We start from the raw sequence: 22,391 nt of genomic DNA on the forward strand, positions 1-22,391 counted from the left end.
GATTAATGGCTGAACTGCGTCCTAGGTGGGATAGAGAAGAAAATGAAAAACTAGCTAAAGAGAAAAATGTAGCTAAAGTTTGGACTATTACCACCACTAGCAATGCTAATGCTCCACATGTTGCTGCACCTCCTACTATTAATGGTAAAATAATTGGTGTTGGCAATGTTTCTACTCCTAGTGCAAAGCGCGCAAAATTACCTGAAACTGCTAAAACTGCTAAAACTGCCTGTGATAAAACTGCTGAAATTTTTTCCAACCTTGGGGATGATAATCCCATTGCTTTAGATTGTAATGATTTAGATTTTGATGATTGCCACATCTCTGAAGTTATAAAGTTCTTGCAAAAACTTGCTAAGAGTCCCAATGCTAGCGCTGTAAACTTGGCTTTCACAAAACATATTACAAATGCTCTCATAAAAGCTAGAGAAGAGAAACTAAAACTTGAAACTTCTATTCCTAGAAAGCTAGAGGATGGTTGGGAGCCCATCATTAAAATGAGGGTCAAAGATTTTGATTGTAATGCTTTATGTGATCTTGGTGCAAGTATTTCTGTTATGCCTAAAAAAGTCTATGATATGCTTGACTTGCCACCAATGAAAAAATGTTATCTGGATGTTAATCTTGCTGATAATGCTAAAAAGAAACCTTTGGGGAGAGTTGATAATGTTCATATTATGGTTAATAATAACCTTGTCCCCGTTGATTTTGTTGTCTTGGATATTGAATGCAATGCATCTTGCCCCATTATATTGGGAAGACCTTTTCTTCGAACCGTTGGTGCTACTATTGATATGAAGGAAGGTAATATTAAATATCAATTTCATCTCAAGAAAGGTATGGAACACTTCCCTAGAAAGAGAATGAAGTTACCTTATGATTCTATTATTAGAACAAATTATGATGTTGATGCTTCATCTCTTGATGTTACTTGATTCACACTTTCTGCGCCTAGCTGAAAGGCGTTAAAGAAAAGCGCTTATGGGAGACAACCCATGTTTTTACTACAGTATTTTGTTTTATATTTGAGTCTTGGAAGTTGTTTACTACTGTAGCAACCTCTCCTTATCTTAGTTTTGAGTTTTGTTGTGCCAAGTAAAGTCTTTGATAGTAAAGTAAATACTAGATTTGGATTACTGCGCAGAAACAGATTTCTTTGCTGTCACGAATCTGGGTCTAATTCTCTGTAGGTAACTTAGAAAATTAAGCCAATTTACGTGAGTGATCCTCAGATATGTACGCAACTTTCATTCAATTTGGGAATTTTCATTTGAGCAAGTCTGGTGCCTCAATTAAATCCATCTTTACGGACTGTTCTGTTTTGACAGATTCTGCCTTTTATTTCGCATTGCCTCTTTTGCTATGTTGGATGAATTTATTTGATCCATTAATGTCCAGTAGCTTTATGCAATGTCCAGAAGTGTTAAGAATGATTGTGTCACCTCTGAACATGTTAATTTTTATTGTGCACTAACCCTCTAATGAGTTGTTTCGAGTTTGGTGTGGAGGAAGTTTTCAAGGATCAAGAGAGGAGTATGATACAATATGATCAAGGAGAGTGAAAGCTCTAAGCTTGGGGATGCCCCGGTGGTTCACCCCTGCATATTTCAAGAAGACTCAAGCGTCTAAGCTTGGGGATGCCCAAGGCATCCCCTTCTTCATCGACAACATTATCAGGTTCCTCCCCTGAAACTATATTTTTATTCGGCCACATCTTATGTACTTTGCTTGGAGCGTCGGTTTGTTTTTGTTTTTTGTTTTGTTTGAATAAAATGGATCCTAGCATTCACTTTATGGGAGAGAGACACGCTCCGCTGTAGCATATGGACAAGTATGTCCTTAGGCTTTACTTATAGTATTCATGGCAAAGTTTCTTCTTCGTTAAATTGTTATATGGTTGGAATTGGAAAATGCTACATGTAGTAATTCTAAAATGTCTTGGATAATTTGATACTTGGCAATTGTTGTGCTCATGTTTAAGCTCTTGCATCATATACTTTGCACCCATTAATGAAGAAACACATAGAGCTTGCTAATTTGGTTTGCATATTTGGTTTCTCTAAAGTCTAGATAATTTCTAGTATTGAGTTTTGAACAACAAGGAAGACGGTGTAGAGTCTTAGAATGTTTACAATATGTCTTTTATGTGAGTTTTGCTGCACCGTTCATCCTTGTGTTTGTTTCAAATAACCTTGCTAGCCTAAACCTTGTATCGAGAGGGAATACTTCTCATGCATCCAAAATCCTTGAGCCAACCACTATGCCATTTGTGTCCACCATACCTACCTACTACATGGTATTTCTCCGCCATTCCAACGTAAATTGCTTGAGTGCTACCTTTAAAATTCCATCATTCACCTTTGCAATATATAGCTCATGGGACAAATAGCTTAAAAACTATTGTGGTATTGAATATGTACTTATGCACTTTATCTCTTATTAAGTTGCTTGTTGTGCGATAACCATGCTTACGGGGACGCCATCAACTATTCTTTGTTGAATATCATGTGAGTTGCTATGCATGTCCGTCTTGTCCGAAGTAAGAGAGATCTACCACTTTAATGGTTGGAGCATGCATATTGTTAGAGAAGAACATTGGGCCGCTAACTAAAGCCATGATTCATGGTGGAAGTTTCAGTTTTGGACATATATCCTCAATCTCATATGAGAATAATAATTGTTGCCACATGCTTATGCATTAAAGAGGAGTCCATTATCACGTTGTCCATGTTGTCCCGGTATGGATGTCTAAGTTGAGAATAATCAAAAGCGAGAAATCCAAAATGCGAGCTTTCTCCTTAGACCTTTGTACGAGGCGGCATGGAGGTACCCCATTGTGACACTTGGTTAAAACATGTGTATTGCGATGATCCGGTAGTCCAAGCTAATTAGGACAAGGTGCGGGCACTATTAGTATACTATGCATGAGGCTTGCAACTTGTAAGATATAATTTACATAACTCATATGCTTTATTACTACCGTTGACAAAATTGTTTCATGTTTTCAAAATAAAAGCTCTAGCACAAATATAGCAATCGATGCTTTCCTCTTTGAAGGACCATTCTTTTTTCTTTTATGTTGAGTCAGTTCACCTATCTCTCTCCATCTCAGGAAGCAAACACTTGTGTGAACTGTGCATTGAATCCTACATACTTGCATATTGCACTTGTTATATTACTCTATGTTGACAATTATCCATGAGATATACATGTTACAAGTTGAAAGCAACCGCTGAAACTTAATCTTCCTTTGTGTTGCTTCAATACCTTTACTTTGATTTATTGCTTTATGAGTTAACTCTTATGCAAGACTTATTGATGCTTGTCTTGAAGTACTATTCATGAAAAGTCTTTGCTTTATGATTCACTTGTTTACTCATGTCATTACCATTGTTTTGATCGCTGCATTCATTACATATGTTTACAAATAGTATGATCAAGATTATGATGGCATGTCACTTCAGAAATTATCTTTGTTATCGTTTTACCTGCCGGGACGAGCGAGAACTAAGCTTGGGGATGCGATACGTCTCCGACGTATCGATAATTTCTTATATTCCATGCCACATTATTGATGATATCTACATGTTTTATGCACACTTTATGTCATATTCGTGCATTTTCGGAACTAACCTATTAACAAGATGCCGAAGAGCCGATTCTTTGTTTCTACTGTTTTTGGTTTCAGAAATCCTAGTAACGAAATATTCTCGGAATTGGACGAAATCAACGCCCGGGGGTCCTATTTTGCCACGAAGCTTCCGGAAGACCGAAGAGGAGTCGAAGTGGGGCCACGAGGCGCCGCCACCATAGGGCGGCGCGGCCCAGGCCTTGGCCGCGCCGACCTGTGGCGTGGGGCCCTCGTGTGGCCCCCCACGTTGCCCTTCCGCCTACTTAAAGCCTCCGTCGCGAAACCCCCAGTACCGAGAGCCACGATACGGAAAACCTTCCAGAGACGCCGCCGCCAATCCCATCTCGGGGGATTCTGGGAGATCTCCTCCGGCACCTGCCGGGAGAGGGATTCATCTCCCGGAGGACTCTTCACCGCCATGATCGCCTCCGGAGTGATGAGTGAGTAGTTCACCCCTGGACTATGGGTCAATAGCAGTAGCTAGATGGTTGTCTTCTCCTCATTGTGCTTCATTGTTGGATCTTGTGAGCTGCCTAACATGATCAAGATCATCTATCTGTAATACTATATGTTGTGTTTGTCGGGATCCGATGGATAGAGAATACTATGTTATGTTAATTATCAAGTTATTACCTATGTGTTGTTTATGATCTTGCATGCTCTCCGTTATTAGTAGAGGCTCCGGCCAAGTTGATGCTAGTAACTCCAAGAGGGAGTATTTATGCTCGATAGTGGGTTCATGTCTCCGTGAATGCGGGGAGTGACGAGAAACCCCTAAGGTTATGGATGTGCTTGTTTCCACTAGGGATAAAACATTGATGCTATGTCTAAGGATGTAGTTGTTGATTACATTACGCACCATACTTAATGCAATTGTCCGTTGTTTAGCAACTTAATGCTGGAAGGGGTTCGGATGATAACACTGAAGGTGGACTTTTTAGGCATAGATGCGGTTGGATGGCGGTCTATGTACTTTGTCGTAATGCCCAATTAAATCTCACTATACTTATCATGACATGTATGTGCATTGTTATGCTCTCTCTATTTGTCAATTGCCCGACTGTAATTTGTTCACCCAACATGCTTTTATCTTATGGGAGAGACACCTCTAGTGAGCTGTGGACCCCGGTCCATTCTTTTATACTTGAAATACAAATCTGCTTTGCAATACTTGTTCTTTACTTGTTTTCTTGCAAACAATCATCTTCCACACAATACGGTTAATCCTTTGTTACGAGCAAGCCGGTGAGATTGACAACCTCACTTGTTTCGTTGGGGCAAAGTACTTTGGTTGTGTTGTGCAGGTTCCACGTTGGCGCCGGAATCCCTGGTGTTGCGCCGCACTACATCCCGCCGCCATCAACCTTCAACGTGCTTCTTGGCTCCTCCTGGTTCGATAAACCTTGGTTTCTTTCTGAGGGAAAACTTGCTGCTGTGCGCATCATACCTTCCTCTTGGGGTTCCCAACGAACGTGTGAGTTACACGCCATCAGTGGAGTCTATTCATTTGAAACATGGAGAATATGTCTTCAAATCTCAGAAAGAACATGTCCACGGGGTATTTATTGACAAAGCCCGGGCACTCAGGAACCTTGACGACAAAAGGTGGATATGTTGGAGATGCCATATTAAGAAGACACCTTTCTCGTGCTAGAATGATGTCATGCAATCTCTTCATATCACCGGGAAGCGTTAGGTACTTCTCCCACGATACCATAGGTTCACCCGCCACATGATATTGCCGCTCTTGCATGGGGATCTTGTCCAGAAGCCTGGTCGTCTAGCAAGAGGCATGATCCTTTTAGGTCTTTTCCGTACCTTTTTCTTCAAACCAGCTGGATTGGTTGTTTGATCCTCAGTGAAGAAGGTTTGATGTGTTGCAGTCTCGGCAGAATTTGATATCACATTGCATTGGCTTGGCGCCAACTCAACTGGTGTTGCCTGGTACATGGAATGTGGCCCTTGTTGACCTCCGGCAATCCAATCTTTGATCGACTGGATCAAGGTAGGATGGTAGCCATTGACCCTATTTTGCACTTGGTTTTCGACAATGGTGGCCATGTTTGCTTTCAGGGACGCCAATTCTTTCTAAACTTCATAAAGTTCTTCTCGTAGGGTGTGGACCGTGTCTGAGTTTTCTTCTTAATTCACCTTCGCACCAACCCTTGAAGATGATCGGGCGATAACGTCATTGCGCTTTCCGCAAAACGACATGGAAATTAATCAATATTCCGACAAAACATCAGCAACTCATATCCTCTATAAAACAAGATATTTTCCATACACTATATATCCATGTAACTAATCAAGCATATACTATAATCAACAACTAATATCCCTAGCAATTAGTCATCAACAACTCATACCCTTGTAATATAATCAGCACAACTAATCAAGCATATAATGTAATCGACATTAATTTCATTGAGAAGGTGCAGGGCGTGGGCTTCATACCGTGGTGGGGGCGGAGTAGTGGGCGAGCTCTGCGGCAAGGACGAAACAGAAAGGAGAAGAGGTTGACGCGGTGGTCCTTTTGATGGTGATGGTGAGGCGTGGCATGGTTAGAGGCGTCAGATCAATGCCTCGAAGCGGTCGGCGGCGTCGAGGTTTAGCGCTCAACCGCCGAGAGATTTGAGAAACCGGCGGGGAAAACTATCTCAGCACGTCGATTGAATTTTGGTTAAGTCCAAATAATAGTAGCGGGCACTGGTAATCTCCGCTACTAGTATTTGGCGTCTCCTCGGTCCAAAATTATTGACTACGGGTGACACCGTGGGCATGCGGCCAATAAGGTCGTAATAGCCGCGTGCTTTCACTGCAGCGATACGGTTAAGTTATGTGCCCATCGCATCTGGGGGTCACATAATAGCCGTGTGTCCATGGCCGCGGTGTGCTTCTAGTAAGCCCGTACTAGTCGCGTGCAAAGTTCTGGCATGGGACAAATAAGAGCAACCACGTGCTTTGTACCGTGTGGGCTGCCAATAAGCATGCCCCTATAGCCTTTTCCCTATTGGTGCTCGTGTGAGTGATCTTATACCAAAAGAGATCTTCCTGTGGATTTGATAAACGTGGGGTATCTAGGGAAAAAGCTTTAATACCACAATCTGGGTATCAACGCATCCATGTTTTTTTCGACTGCTTGGTTTCAGGAGGGAGCGGCGCGAAACTTCGCTATCTGTTTCCATCATGGAACATGTCTTTGTCGTTCGATGTTGAAGAGGCGTAGAATGGCATGGAAGCTGAGATTTAAGGAGGGCTAGTATTGGTGGTTTGAGTCTTTGCGACAATGATGAACTTGCTTGGTGATTCGGGCCTCGTAGCAGCGACATGCAAGTGGGGGCGACAACAGAGGGGAAGTTCAAAGTATTACCTTTCCGGGTGAAAATCTAAAATCCGCCTTAACTGGTTGTGCATGACAATGGCCTTGTTGAAAACGTTATTTTGAGAGCGGGGGTTTTCTTGAGAGTGAAACCTAAGATCTATGATCGGGCGACGACGGTATTGTGCACTGTTTTTTCTTCTTGGAGGCGTCTCTTTTGTATAACTTGAACTTCAAATTTTGTCTTAGTGGTGTTTTTGTAGCTGATACAAGGACTGAAACACTATAGCGGTACTTTTCTTTTATAGCTTCCTTTTTTGTGTGCATCCGTATTTGCATTAGGATATTGTGTTGTTCCACATGTTTGGTGTAATTGCTATCTTCGTGATACTAATGTATTCTCTTTATCAAAAATATCAATTTGACTATATATATATATATATATATATATATATATATATATATATATATATATATATATATATATATATATGTGTGTGTGTGTGTGTGTGTGTGTGTGTGTGTGTGTGTGTGTGTGGAAAATACTTTTATACTTACACGCATGGGTGTGGATGTTCTTTATCACTGTCTGTTTTGCTTTGAGATTCAGATAAAAGGAGGAGAGAGATATTTTTTCATCTACTACGGCGAGCAAGAGTCTCAAGGAATAAATTGACGGTAGAGAACACACATTGGTACATATGTGTGGGCACAAAATTCACTCTAAATATATATGTTGGTACTCATTTCTATAAAGTTAGTCAAATTTAAATAATGTTGACCTATAACGGAGCTATAAGTACACTTATTCTTGGAGTATGTCTTGGTAACATACTACTTTGCACTCTCTTCTTCCTATTTATACTTGCGTTTCACTGCATGCAAGCATGCACATGCCATTGAGATAACGCGAGGGCACGGATCAATGTCTAAACCCTGCGGAATTAGGGACTTCATATCGGAGATTTGTCCAGACCAATGGGACCACCTGGCCCGCCAGCTCCTCCAGCCCCGCCCTGCCCGTCAGGCCTGCCGGGTTCGCCATGGCCACCGGGTCCACCGGCTCCTGCACCGCCGGGTCCTCCAGCACCGCCGGGTGCACCGAAGGCTCCGTCACCGCCACGACCACCCTGCCCGCCGACGAAGCCGTTCCCACCTCGCCCTCCTTTCCCGCCGGACGCGCCGTTGCCGCCCCTACCGCCGGCGCCGCCGGTGCCGCCAATACCCGCGCTGTCACCGCCTTCGCCACCATCCCCGCCGGTGTACCCAGGTCTGCCGTCGCCGCCCGCGCCCCCAGCGCCTCCATGGTTGCGTCCGTAGCCACCACCGCCACCGCCACCGCAAGGACCACCGCGGCCGCCTGAACCGCCGATCCCTCCAGGTAGTGCGGGCCCGCCGGCCTCTGCCGGTGGCGGACAATTGATGCTGATGCCGGTCATCGATCCTTCAGGTGTTGGTCTGTTTGGAAGAAAAAAAAGCTTGATCGCGAGTTGGAGAACTGCTAGAGGTGTAGGTGCCAGGCAGGTGTTTATATTTGGCGCGCGGAGCCCTTGCCAAAATTTGGAGACCGTGCTCATTACAAAGAAAACATGGTACCTTCTTCAATTGGAACCCAAATTAGTGTTCGTGTCTGTGACCCTGTGTATACATACCCCAACAGTCAATACAAGGAGAGGAGGTGCACACGCCAATTAGGAGAGGCCTAGCTGGTTCTCATATGCATGCATTAGGAGCAGTGTACGTAAAGCTTTTGTCGAGATGATTGAGCTGCAGCTGTTCAAACCAGTTACTTCTACTAGGCGTGAGGCTTCATCTTTGCCTCGTTGGTCTCCGCCGCCTGAAGGAATGGTCTTCATCAATGTTGATGCTGCGCTCTTTCCCCCTTCACGCCAAATGGGTATAGGCGTTGTAATCCGAAACCACAATGGTGAATGCTCGGTTGCTTGCAGCGAGCTAGTCAAGGAGGTTACAACGCTGGAAGTTGCTGATTGTGGCCTCTGATTGCCGTTCGTTGATCCAGCGATTGAACGGTTCTGAAGTCGACCGTAGTCTTGTTGGAGTGGTGGTTCAAGATATGAAAGCTCAAGCCTCTGGGTTTGCCTCGGTGTCTCTTATTCATGTTTATCATCAGTGTAATGTTGTGGCACATACCTTAGCTCGCTCTGCGGAGCATTTTATTTCTGCTATTTTTAGAAACTCTATTCTGGATTGCATCCGGCATACAATTTGCAATGGTTTATATTGATCACTGAAGTGTCGTGTTCTCTCGAAAAAAAGGAAAGTTAATAATTTGTCTATTCGGTTATTATTACTATTTTTTGAACAATCGATTATTATTACTAGTTGGAATAGGGTACGATTCAGCTTTCGTCTTACTTAGCTCAATCAATCGTTTGAGCGTTTCTTTTGCTACATACGTGTTTCAGATCGGATCCATGTGTGTAATTCAAACACAACAATATATTTGGCATACTACGTTATCATTAGAGCGGCGTGGGTAAAAGAAATGGACTTGAAACCCTACCTCCTCTCCCGCCCCTCTCCCGAGAGGGGCGGCGGCGGAGGATCTCCCCTCTCCCGCGCAGCCGCCCCTCAGGCCACCGCCCCACAGGCCGCCGCAGCTGCCGACCTCGGCGGTGGTGGCGGCGCCCCTTCCTTCGAACGACGAGGGGTATGAGAGGGTTTCCGCGACGGCGATCCATGGGAAGTGATGTCACGCCGGTGGAGGAAGCCGGGTGGCACGGCTGCTTCGCCGGGCGTGAGGCCCTTCCCTGATAGCCATGGAGGAGTGGGTGGAGCGGTGGTGGCCTCCGCCCGGCGGTTCGGCGGTGGTACACAGTATCCACGCCGCCGTCTTCTTCCGTGGTGATCCGGCGGGAGGGTCTGGCAGCGTGGAGGCTGTTGGTCTTGCTTTGTTTGGGTGGGGGTCCTCGGTTTTCTCGCAAGCGAAGATGAAGATCTTCCGGAGGTCAGTTTGCCTTGATCTGGCTGGAGAGATGAGTTCCGGAAAGCTCCGCCGATGAATGGAACAGTGCATCTTTTGCCTGGAGTTTGCTGGATCGGGCGGTATTCGGTCGCGTGCACCCATGTTTTTATTCCGGCCGTTTGGTTCTGGAAGGAGCGACACGAAGCTCTATTCTGTGTTGACATCAGGTGACTTTTTGATCCATGGTGAAGTCGAAAGAAGGAATATCACGAAGGTCGAATTGGTGGACTGGCTAAAGGAGATTCGAGTCTCTGTGATGCTGAGGGACTTGCTTGGCGTTCCGGGCTCCGCAGCAGTGGTATGCAAGTGGGGGCGGCAACACAGGTGAAGTTCAGAGTCTTACCTTTCAGGGTGAAAACCCAAGGCCTGGCCTTAACTGGTTGTGTCTGATGGTCTTGTTAGAGGCATTATTTTGAGAGTGGAGACTATCTTCAGGGTGAAAACGTAAGATCTTTGATCGGGCGATGACTGCGCTGGTGCACCATTCCCTTCTTGGAGTCATCGCTTTTGAAGAATCTGTATTTCAGGTGTTGTCACGGTGGTGGTTCTATTATTGTTGTGTGCATCCGTACTGCCACTGGGTGTTGCGTTGTTGCAGAGGCTGGATGTAACTGGTATCTTTTGATACTAATATATTTCCTTTATTGATTTTTTTTTACATACTACATTTATGAAAACTATATGGTCTTGATCCAAACAGAGGCGTGTCTTTCGTGGACTCCAGTGGCCACCGGCGGCGCTCTCCATAGCATCAAACCGAGCACGTACCACGACTCCAACCACAATGCAGTGGCCCAACCTCCCGGGCGATCTCCTAGGCACCGTCTACTCCAGGCTCACCGCCCCCCTGGACCGCCTCCACTTCGCCGCCGCGTGCAGCTCATGGCGAGCCGCGGCGATCGCGTCGCGGCATCTAGCCCTGCCTTCCCTCCCGTGGCTCATCTACAACTACTACTACACGGGGAAGCACCGCCTATACTTCCCGGAGTACGCTTCCGTCTTGAGGATCCCAATTGTTGAAGCTGCCACATGCAGCTCCTCTTCTTCTACTTCTATCTCGCAATATCTCTTGTCTCCCTCTCTCTCACGAGCACACACACCACGAGAGAACTAAGACACACACGTAGACAGACCAAGGAAGAAGAAGATCAAGGCTTTGCCGTGAGACTCTCCCTTGGCGTTCACGCAGGCCTCTCCTTTCTCATTAACTTACAAGAGTTTAAATAGGCATACATGTAGCATGCCGTGGCTAACAACTGGTCATATTCTTCTGCCACTCACACGCACTAATCTCTCCACTAACAGGACCTAAACACGCACACGTTCAGCACTCATGCAGCTTCTCAACGGCCACACGACTGAGCCAATCCAATGCTTGTATGCGGCCTTAGACTAGTTACTAACTAACTCACTCCTGCAGCTAACTAATTAACTAGCTGATTCTACGTGCAATTTGCCCCTTCTCACGGCAGCCACAAGCACTGCTAATAGCCTAGCTAACACCTGCAATCACAAATTAACAAAATGCAGTACTAATAACAAGATTAGCTCCAACAAGTTTGTGCGATGTCACGATGGTGGCTGGGTTGCCGCGATCACGGACAATAAGCAGATCAGGATCCTAAACATCTCTGGGACCGAGATAGCGCTTTCCCCAAAACAAAGGAGCGTAGTCTTTTCTGAATACCACCTTAGTCCCCCATCTGTCATCCGAAAGATCATCTTCTCGCAACCCCCTACCTCGGATAGCTACATCCTCGCTGCCACCAGCAACTCATGCGGCATCGCACTCTGTCGGGTTGGCTGCCCAGGAGGAGGGTGGACAACAAACGGGCTTACCTGGGAAAATCTCATAGACATTGCCTTCTCCAACGGAGAGCTCTATGGCCTCATTAGTCATTCGTGACAAGGTGCTAGTCAAGTTTGAGATTGGTACAAACAAAAATGGGGCGCCAGTTGTCATTGGCAACGCCCACCGGCTAACACCCCAAGACCACCAAGACTGCCTGTCGACCTCCATCGTTGAGTTGCATAGCAAGATTATGCTACTGGTTGAATACGAGCATTTGTGCAAGGTGTTTGAGCTTGTCCATGTTACAATTACTCCGTACCTCTACAAGACTACAATTGGGGTGAGGTGACGAGTTTGGGTGGCTATGCTCCATTTTTCGGGCGAAAATGGTCTAAGGCTAAGTGCCAACACATGGGCGTGGTGTGGTGCAGAGAAACTAAATTTACACAGATAGCCTGGTTTACTTGATAAACTCGAACAGCTATGCTGGTGGCATGTACTACCTGCATGAAAGAGGTGATGGCTTGTAGATAATGAAGTACGAGGGATGTTACGCACCACGTAGCCCTGAACGTGGCATCTGGCTTCTCCCTCCAGTTTTCTAATCGGCCAACAAGGAAATGCAATTACGTATCTCATGCTGTGCTAACTAACTTCTCGATACTTAGGATGATATGACTTTGAAATAGCCACATTATGCTCCTGCGAGCAAGAGAACCAAATAAAGTTATTGCGGCAGATCTTGTATGCATGATTCGTGTTTGCAGATTTCTAGAGTGTCTAGAATGCCATCGATTACTCGTTACTTGCTTAGTTCTTTTTTTCTATTTTAACCCCTAGGAGAAGGTGTATGATCTTGATAAAAAAAATGCCAAGAGGGGCGGAACATCACCTCAAGGCTTACAATGATATGTGTGCACACAAGCAATCTGTGCCATTACTGTGAAAAGTAAAGCTAGTAATTAACCTAAAAGTAAACCAGTACTCTCAGCTCATCTATGCAGTCAAAACTTTGAGCTTGCCTTCCAAGAGCGACATATGTCCACCAACTGATGAGATTCGAGTCCTCGCTTGACATTAAGTCAATGCTTTGTAAGATTGCTTAGAGATTCAATGGAGAAAAAGACTTTTGTAGTGTGTGCATGAGGTACTCCTATTTCGCTTAGATGGTGTCTCAGAGTTGTTGTAAGGATATATTGCCTCTATGTGTGATTTTGATAATTAATGACAAGCTTGTCGTCTATTTGGTGATAATGAACTTGTGAAGATGTGCCTTAATGAAGCTATCCCATAGTGGTGTATGGAGGAGCAAATTGTGAATCTTCATGATGCAACAATGATCAAGTGAAGCGTTCTATATTCAATGAAGCATGAAGCATCATCATCAAGATTAACCAGGATGTGCAATGCAAAGGTATGGTCTTACTAGGTTTTCCTTTAACCGGTCTCAAGGTAGTTGTTAGTAGACCGGGTTATAGGATAGATAACCACACTATCGAGGGGCTTTCAGTTAGGTAAAGCTCTTATTCTTGTTGCTTATTGGCATTTCTCTATGTGAGGTTCTTGATCTTGTTCCTAGATTTTCAACAAGCACAAGCTCATCGAAAACGAAATTTATATGCATCTTATATTGTGTTTTTGAGTTTAGACGTTTTTATGAGTTCATGTGGAGAGGTTTCGTCTCCAAATTCATGTAAAACATCCTTTTTGTGAGGTAGCTCTTGTGTTTTCACTTAGTAATACAAAATTGTTGCTACGAATTCTCTGTCGAAGTCTACAGTAGTACACAACTATTGCTACAAGGTCTCCGGCGGCGACAGTCTCCGGTGAAATCTATTTTGCTACATTTGTACAATGGTACAAAACTGTTGCTACGAGGTTTTCGGCGATGTCTCCGGCGAAGTCTGTCTTGCTACAGTAGCATAAGAGTTTTGCTAGCACTAACTTTTTGCTACAAGGTTCCCAGCGAGGTCCGTGTTTTTATTTTGTTTTGTGGATGAACCATTTTTGTTGCAATCGTGGTTAGTTTTGCTAGATTCACGGTTTATGGAAAGTAAAATCGGGAAGAGGGGGCATTTTTTTGCTGCAATCGTGGTTAGTTTTGCTAGATTCACGGTTTAGGAAGTAAAAGCGAGAAGAGGTAGACGACATGGTCAGAAGGTCGGAATCGCTCGATCGGACGGCTGGTGCGTTGTCCATCCAATTCATGTAGGATTCAACATGATATGATATCTTTAAAAAAATGTATGAGGTTTCTCCTGCATGAAACATTTTGCTATTCGTCACTTTCTCCTTCGTGAAACATTTTGATTTTTGACCTAAACGACCTTACAATTATTATGAAATCATTTTGAACCAAAGACTCAAATGGCACAAATATGCCATGGTAAACAAGAGTATGTTACAATAAATTATTCCCTGCCAGATTCCTACACGATTTTCTTGCCTTGCAGATCATGTGGAGCAATACTGCGTTTTCTCTTGATATTACCATCATTTTGGTACACAAGGCACCAAGGAGAAAGAGACGAATAGCGACAATCAAAATCACAAACTAAATGGTTGAGCCAACAATCTTACCCTATGTATTGAGTTGTCATAGACCAAATTCCAGATTTTCTGGCATATGCTACTGCTAGTTATAAAAAACGTGCAGATAGTTGAATAAAGATAATTCATACATGATACAAGAAATCAATGGTCCAAGGCTAGACCAGACACAGAAATATATATGTTGGTCCACAGACAATGCAGCAGCAGCACACGGGATGGAGAACAACCTCAACATATATTCACAGCTTTGGCTTCTTCAATTCATCAATGACTGGAATTGCATCAACATCAGAAAACTGGTGGAACGCTGCTCTAGATGTTCCAGTTATTATGCAGCTTCATATAGAAAGAGATTGAATTCGTCAAAAGACGAGCTAAAATAACTCCCACTTTTTTTCATCCCCGTGAAGCAGGTTCTAAAATTTAAAGACACATGATTTCAGCGTTTACATTAACATTAGTAAAAAAATTGCACACTGTAGTCAAATGCACAAATATGACAGCAAAATGTATCCTTAGATGTAATAACAATTAGCAATAATTATTACAGCTGTCTTGGAAACTGCCAATTGGACATAGAAAGACCAAATTGATACAAGCTGACAGCAAGGGAAAATGTCGAGCATAGAGCGCATATAAAAGAAAAGGCACAAAACTATAGAAGTTTTAAGTAAACTGATCATCATATTCAAAGCAAGGTGAAAAAAATATCATAAAATCCACTTAAAAGGTTAAATAGATGGGTAAGAAATTACCATCATCAGCAATTTCACTTGCACAACTGGCATCACAACTCTGTCCTTCTGGAGCATATTGGTCTAGAAACAATTGGATTGTCCTCCAGTAACGGTCTCCTCCAGAAATCCAGGTATCCATATGCATACCACTGGGAAAATCGACAAATCTACAATTCCTGTTATTTTCAATAGCTTTGTCATAAAGCATCTTCATGTGTGAAGGGGGGACAAGTTCATCTTGTAATCCAGAAAGGAAGAGAATGGGCTGCTTGACCTGCAAAGAATGTTGACAAGAACGTATGAGACATGTCAAGGAAAATTCAGGCAATGAATAAGATAAACCATGGGGAGTTGGGGACTAACTAAGGAATTGTGAAGTACAGAGCGGCATACATATCAGAGTGGTAACCAAAGCATGAAAACAACATATTAGGACAGTTAATTTAAACTAACCACAAAACCTACCTCTGCAACAACATCAAGTGTACTCCATGGAGAGCGAACAACGCAGTTAAGAAGTTTTGGGCCTTTAGAAGAACTGCCACCTATGAACCATCTTAGGAAGGGGAGCATGATACCAGCCATATCCAATATAGATGTGAAAGTATTTTCCAGTATTAGAGCAGACACCTGCAACATAGAGCAACATTTATCAGATGGTTATGAATTACATAGGCCAAAAATGAGTGCACTTATGTCTTTTTGACCTAACCACATTTATCAGATGTTATTACTCATATAACTAACTAAATTACGGCTAAAACCTTGTTAACCTAACCACATGATTTTGTTCACAGTCGTAAACCCTAAGATCCTGCTTTAGAAAGGTGTCCTGTGTTGATCACACCAGTAAAACGTTGGATGAAAATAGTTTTTCTTTAGTAAAGGATAAAAGAGAGCAAGTGACGTGTTTTGGTGCATTTCTAGTTATTCAGTTCCAGCCAGTACAGATGGAAGGGGAAATAAATATCTCAGTCTGGTTTTTCTCTTTTCACATGAGACTTCTGTACCTATGCAGCATGCTGTTAACAACAGTCATGTGTTATCATTGACTTTCAGCATAGTAATCAAGATTGTGCATTGCTGTCAGCCACCAAAGTGCAGCCAAAGGCCATGTTATTTATTCTATATACTAAAGCTAGTCATCAGATACAAAAAAACAAAATGAAGAAACTGGAAGCAATACATTACCTGTCAAACTACACAATTGTAAGGAGGGCACAATAATATTTGTATGTTGGGTTCAAAGCAGTAATTGTCTCCCTGCCAAGGGTAGTCTCTAACTTATCACATACATCAGCAGGCCATTTCTCTTCAATTCTTAGTATTCACATGATCATGTACCCGTAATGTGTTATTTATTTACAATATGACATGCTTTCGTGCAAAAAAAAAAATTGTTTGTGGAGAATTGCTTGGGGAAGACCTTCTAATCTCACAATTCAAACAAGAAGCTCAAAATTTTCCAAGAAGTAGCTATTTCATGCAGACTTATAACCATGCATTCAAAATTTATAACTGGAGCAGTAATTTCTGAACGCATTATTATTCCAGTCTGCTTCAAAATTTACAACTCGACTCTAAAAATACAACTGGAGTAATTGTATAATTTCATGTTTGCCATATTACTATATTAGATGCCTTAAATAAGCCATATCAGCAGCTCGTTCTGGTACCCCTGAGTCCGCTTTGCTCCATTAATCAGCAGGTTATATAGTAAACATGTAACACTCGATTTCTCAAACTTGTGGCAAAATTTATAGCACAATAATCTTGGAGAAGGTGCTATAAATCATAACCACACAGACCTAAGTCAGATTAATGAACATATGCAAGTTTCGAATATTGATCCACAGGTTCCATAAGATGTATGCATTAAACTAAATACAGCATTAAACTAAATACAGTGCCCCGCAAAAAAAAGTGCAGTGGAGGATCTAAACATCACCAACCCATCATGAGAGAGAACAGATGGGCCTATTTCACACTCTCCTGCAGCAATATGAGCAGACAAATTGTTGTACTATCAGTACCTTATCAGGATTATTTTTTGCAAGAACTGCTCCAACAGCACCTCCTAAAGATCTCCCAAAGATAACTATCCTGGATGTGTCAATGTCCTTCCTCTGAACTAGATGATCAAGTGCGGCCTATTAAAATAGAGAGCGGTAAGAAAGATTAAACAGAACCACAAACTTAAGAATAAAACCAGATGAAGGAAACATAAAACCTGTGCATCTTTTGTGATACCACTCTGAGAAGGAAAACCTTCACTCTCGCCGTACCTATAAACCAAGATCCAAGTTTAGATCCATTAATGAATCAAATAAAGTGAAGACAGCAGATGATATTGAGAAACTCAAGCAAGAAGAATGAAATAAGGATAAGAGAACTGGTTTATACAGTAGAGAATCATACCCTCTGTAAGAAAGCATAAACACATTGCACTGCAGCCGCTGCATCATTAATCGGACGCATTCCAAACGATGTGCAATGTCTATAAGGAGTAAAGGTTTTTAACAGAATACAACTCAGCACATGATTCATCAATTAGATATAATCATTCATTTTCATATCTGTAAGAACAAATTCAGGATACTGCCGGCATTTTCTTGGAAGAACAGAATGGTTGGACCTGCATCAGGAAAACACTATGAAACAAACAACAACGTGGATATAAAATGAATGCGAGGCGGATACAGAAACTGAAGATTGAGCAGCGTAGTTGCTAAGCATATTTAACATATCAAGTTTTTGCGATAATAGCAATACTACAAATGCCAGAGGATGAAGCTCACAACATGATTTTTTCTGTGTGTGTCAAACATGTTCTGATGAGTGATGTGGCGCATGCAGAAAATTATAGAGGGCAGATCGCATCGCCTATCAGAACCTAACTAATAAATATAAAAACACCAGCAAATTATGTGGCCAACCATAGACAAGAAGAAATGCGTATTATCATTTATTAATGCATACACAAGATCAGCTCGAGTAGTAGAAACCGCTAGATAGAGGGCAGTCATGCAGCAGCCCGTCTCATTTCAAACGTTATAAACTCATGCATACGTGTAAATTTTCGCTTGGCAGCTAGTTGGCCAGTTTGTCCAACTGCAAATTGGGGCAAGGAAATAATGGCTGAGGTGATCTAGAGAAAGTAGGTTCAGTGCGAGCCACGCCGCTTTACAAGGGAACAAGCGCCAAGGGTGTTGACCTGCCAACGTATTTTGGATGTATGTGTGACAATTGCCATATTTCTCGGCTTCTCGCCCATAAATCACTCTAAAACTAATAAGGATGTAAAAGTCTAAAACTATATAGTGTGGAAACCTACATCAATAACCAAGAAATATTGTGACACAACATGTTGAAGTTTAACCCTACCTCATACTGAACGTTCATAATATTCCCCAGTCTATCGAACATCAATTCCACATTAGAGAAATACTACTACTGAGCAGTTGCTACAAAATCAGCATGAACTGGAGCCTGATAATTCAGCTCCAACTTCCAAGTGATGCACACTGTGAGATCAGCTGATTAATCCACACACCAAACTACAGAGAACTATGCAATAAAACCAAGGAACCCTAGAGATCGGTTAGGAAAACCTGACATATCCATAGACGCAGCGGAAGTAAACTACTCACTGAAGTCTCGCTGTAGAATTCATAAATACCAAGCCATTTTCTGCGACAACACCTGAAATCCTATCCAGATCCACGGGGCCATACCCCGATCGAGAGAGCTAAGAGATGAAGCCACGCCTATATCTGCCCACGCAATTCGGATCAGAACGAAGCCCTCCACTCCAGCCTCGAAGAGATCCACAGGCTGACGTCCCCTGACGAACCGAACACTACCGATACCGATCGAAGCAGTGGACAGGAGGGGAGGAACTAACAAAACATGCCGGAAGAGGGGTGGGGGGCGGGATGGTGCTTGCCTCGGCAGGTGGGTGAGTGGCGGAGGAACCAGGAGTGGAGGCGCACGCCGTCGGCGGCGCGGAGCCAGACGTCCTCGTAGACGAGGCGGAGGCGCGAGGGCGTGATGGAGTAGGCGCGCGCGAGGCCCGGGAGCACGGGCACGTAGACGAGGCGCTCCTGCAGCGCCACCAGCGCCGCCAGGCCGACCACCGCCATGCCCCCGGCGCCGTACACCAGCGCCTTGAGCAGCCCCACCATCTCCGCCGCCGATGGGAGGGGAGAGCTTCGTGAGGCGGGTGGTGGTGGTGATGGGCCCGGTCGCCGCTGCTGTTTGGACTCTCGTCGTCCGTCGGGGTCGGGTTTGGTTCGAGCCAGAGCCAGACTTGTCGTGCGTGTCCCAGCACATCAACGGTGGTCTGTGTTCTAAAAAACAGTGGTCAGTCTCAGGTTTTTTTTTAGGATTAGGTGTTTTTTAATGCTTTGGTGGTGGTTGTTTGGAATTTTTTTCCTCACATAAATGATATACACTCAACCCTATGACCGCACGCACACCCTACCTCTATGAGCACCTTCAAGAAACTACGTTTAAGAAATTTTATCCGACGGGTCTTGAGATTAACGAAGTCGACAGGAACATCTCCACCATATTCCGTCTTTAATGAGACACCAAATTATCAAAGCTGTGGTTTGAACTCTGGTAGGCTGGAGGTGCCACTACCCTCCTAACCACCCCACCACAGGTTGGTTCTCTTATTTGGATAATCAAAACTAGTAATTAGAATTGCTCGCGTTTAGGTTATGCGTGCATAGAGGTGAGTGCATGTACGTATTTATAAATAAATATATATATTTAAATGGTTTTTTTAATAAAAATAATAATTAAAATTAGGAGCCATTTTTTAGAAGACATATTTTTTTAGAAAACTAGATTTACAAATTATTCTATTGGAAGTCGGTTTATGAAAAATCATGTTTGCTGAAAATAGTTGTGATTCTGTTTTAACAAAAAATTAGAAATAACTGTTTTCGCAAATCTTGTTTTCTTGGTTGTGTCAAAATTAAGTTTTACTAATCCAAAAAAAAAGAATTGAAACGAAGGCAAAAGCTTTGCCTTATCCATTAATTAAGAAGAAAGTGTCTGGTTAATTTGCGGGAAACCGGACGAAAACCATACAACATGACACCACAGGGTCATGCCCACTCTCGCCACAAGGACAAGCCCACTCAAACACACCGATAAAACAACGGACGACACACTCGCCGAGACCTGCCAACCTCCCAACCAAGCCAGAGAGAAGACGTCGTGACTACTATGGGGAGAGCAGACATGGGACACTCCAACATAGCTGAAGAAGACGAAACTCCAACAGAACTGCGCCAAATCAACCTTGTCGTCCACGTGGCACGAGGTCAATGTCCTCAACACTGTCAAGCTCGGGGCCGCCGCCCCGACATCCAAGTACACCACCACGCCCGGCGTAGACCACCAACACCACCTTCTGGGACCGCCATCCCGACATACCACCGCTCGCACTCCGAGCCACGACGCCGCACGACACAGCAACCCGCAGCCCAAGCTGCACAGAGCAAACCGCTCGCAGACCACGGCCGCCGCACCAACATCCGGGGCCGCCGCCCCGACATAAACATCAAACCGCCTCCGCTGAGACGCGCCGACCGAGCCGACAACCTCGCCGCACTGGTGATGACCCACAAGTATAGGGGGTGTATCGTAGTATTTTCGATAAATAAGCGTGTCGAACCCAACGAGGAGCAGAAGGTGTTGACAAGCAGTTTCGATGAAGGATTCACTGTAAATGCTCACAGACAAGTATTCAGGGGGTTTTGATATTGCAGATGAATAAAGTACAAGTAAGTAAAGTGCGAGAGAAATAATTGCAGCGAGTGGCCCAATCCTTTTTAGCACAAAGGATAAGCCGGTTTGTTTACTTACAATGACCAAACGTTCTTGAGGACACACGGGAATTTAGTCTAGTTCTTTCGCTTCATATAGCTGATTAATCTTCATTGTTTTGATAAGTGTTGTGTGGGTGAACATATGCTAATGCACCGTCCTTCCTAGGACTAATACATACTTGTGATTATACCCCTTGCAAGCATCCGCAAATACAAGAAAGTAATTAAGATAAATCTAACCACAGCCTTAAACTCTGAGATCCTGTTATCCCTCCTGCATCGATATACCAACGGGGTTTAGGTTTCGTCACTCCGACAACCCCGCAATTAGCAAACGAATACAAGATGTATTCCCCTAGGCCCATAAATGGTGAAGTATCATGTAGTCGACGTTCACATGACACCACTAGAAGAATAACACCACAACTTAAATATCATAACATTGAATACTAACCAACATAATTCACTACTAACATTTAGACTTCACCCATGTCCTCAAGAACTAAACGAACTACTCACGAGACATCATATGGAACATGATCGGAGGTGATATGATGATGAATAACAATCTGAACATAAACCTTGGTTCAATGGTTTCACTCAATAGCATCAATAACAAGTAGAAATCAATACCGGGAGAGTTTCCCCTATCAAACAATCAAGATCCAACCCTAATTGTTACAGCGGTGACGAGGTGCAGCGGTGGAGATGGTGGTGATGATGATGGAGATGATGGTGATGATGATGGAGATGATGTCCAGCTCGATGACGATGACGATGGCATCGATTTCCCCCTCCGGGAGGGAATTTCCCCGGCGGATTTCAGCCTGCCGGAGAGCTCTTTTCTCTCTCGGTGTTTTCCGCCCGCGAGAGGCGGCTGTGACTCTTCGAGACTACCTTCTGGAGCTTAGGTTTTCGGGACGAAGAAGTACGCGAAGGAGAGGAGGCCAGAGGGGGCTGTGGGCCCCCTCCCCACATGGCGGCGCGGCAAGGGCAGGGCCCGCGCCGGCCTATGGGGGCCCATGGCGGCCCTCCTCGGCTCCTCCTTTTGGCTACCTCCGTCTTCTGGAAAAAAAGGATTTTCAGTATAATTCCCGTCAATTGCTGATCTTCCGAAATATTGCATTCTGACGGTGCTTTTTCCAGCAGAATCCTGACTCCGGTGCGCGATTCTCCAATAATCATGAAACATGCAAAATAGATGAAATAACATAAGTATCATCTCTAAATATGAAAAGATATCAAATAACAGTAAATTATGATATAAAATAGTGATGCAAAATGGACGTATCAACTCCCCCCAAGCTTAGACTTCGCTTGTCCCCAAGCGAAACTGAACTCGGTAAAAAAGACCACATGTTTATGGAGTGAAGAGTCGATAAATAAAATACGGACAAGAAGCATCATATTAATTCACACAAGACATTCTAGTGAACAACTTCTTCATATAATTCAACTTGAAACAAGTAAAGGAAATCACAAATAAAGGTGCATAGGGAATCATAATTGGTGATGGCAAACTTCGTTCTT

The 22,391-nt window shown here is 43.7% G+C and overlaps 1 protein-coding gene across 3 annotated transcripts; it reads right to left on the reverse strand.

The window, feature by feature from the left end:
- Positions 1-14,258: 14,258 nt before the first annotated feature.
- LOC124674983 (alpha/beta hydrolase domain-containing protein WAV2-like) lies at positions 14,259-19,251 on the reverse strand. 3 transcript variants are annotated; one of them, XM_047211037.1, is made up of 8 exons: positions 18,965-19,251; positions 17,618-17,653; positions 17,437-17,515; positions 17,249-17,303; positions 17,052-17,168; positions 15,484-15,648; positions 15,037-15,292; positions 14,259-14,552 (listed from the first exon to the last, which is right to left on the reverse strand). In XM_047211037.1, the coding sequence occupies exons 1-8, from the start codon at positions 19,200-19,202 to the stop codon at positions 14,521-14,523; spliced, it is 978 nt and encodes a 325-aa protein (XP_047066993.1). In that variant the 5' UTR covers positions 19,203-19,251; the 3' UTR covers positions 14,259-14,520. The 3 variants fall into 3 exon arrangements, with proteins under 3 accessions (XP_047066993.1, XP_047066994.1, XP_047066995.1); XM_047211038.1 differs by having other exon boundaries at positions 14,259-14,697; positions 18,965-19,247; XM_047211039.1 differs by having other exon boundaries at positions 14,259-14,617; positions 18,965-19,246.
- Between the last annotated feature and the right edge of the window lie 3,140 nt (positions 19,252-22,391).

Source organism: Lolium rigidum, chromosome 7 (genome assembly GCF_022539505.1).
Source record: "Lolium rigidum isolate FL_2022 chromosome 7, APGP_CSIRO_Lrig_0.1, whole genome shotgun sequence".
Lineage (NCBI taxonomy): Eukaryota > Viridiplantae > Streptophyta > Magnoliopsida > Poales > Poaceae > Lolium > Lolium rigidum.

Bases quoted from the DNA above. Each gene is read 5' to 3' on its own strand.
- LOC124674983 (XM_047211037.1), bottom strand. From the start codon at position 19,202: ATGGTGGGGCTGCTCAAGGCGCTGGTGTACGGCGCCGGGGGCATGGCG. The intron at 17,516-17,617 runs GTATCCTGAATT...TACTCCTTATAG, and splicing joins CTTCCAAGAAAATGCCGGCA to ACATTGCACATCGTTTGGAA. The intron at 17,304-17,436 runs GTATGATTCTCT...CTTGGTTTATAG, and splicing joins TTTATGCTTTCTTACAGAGG to GTACGGCGAGAGTGAAGGTT.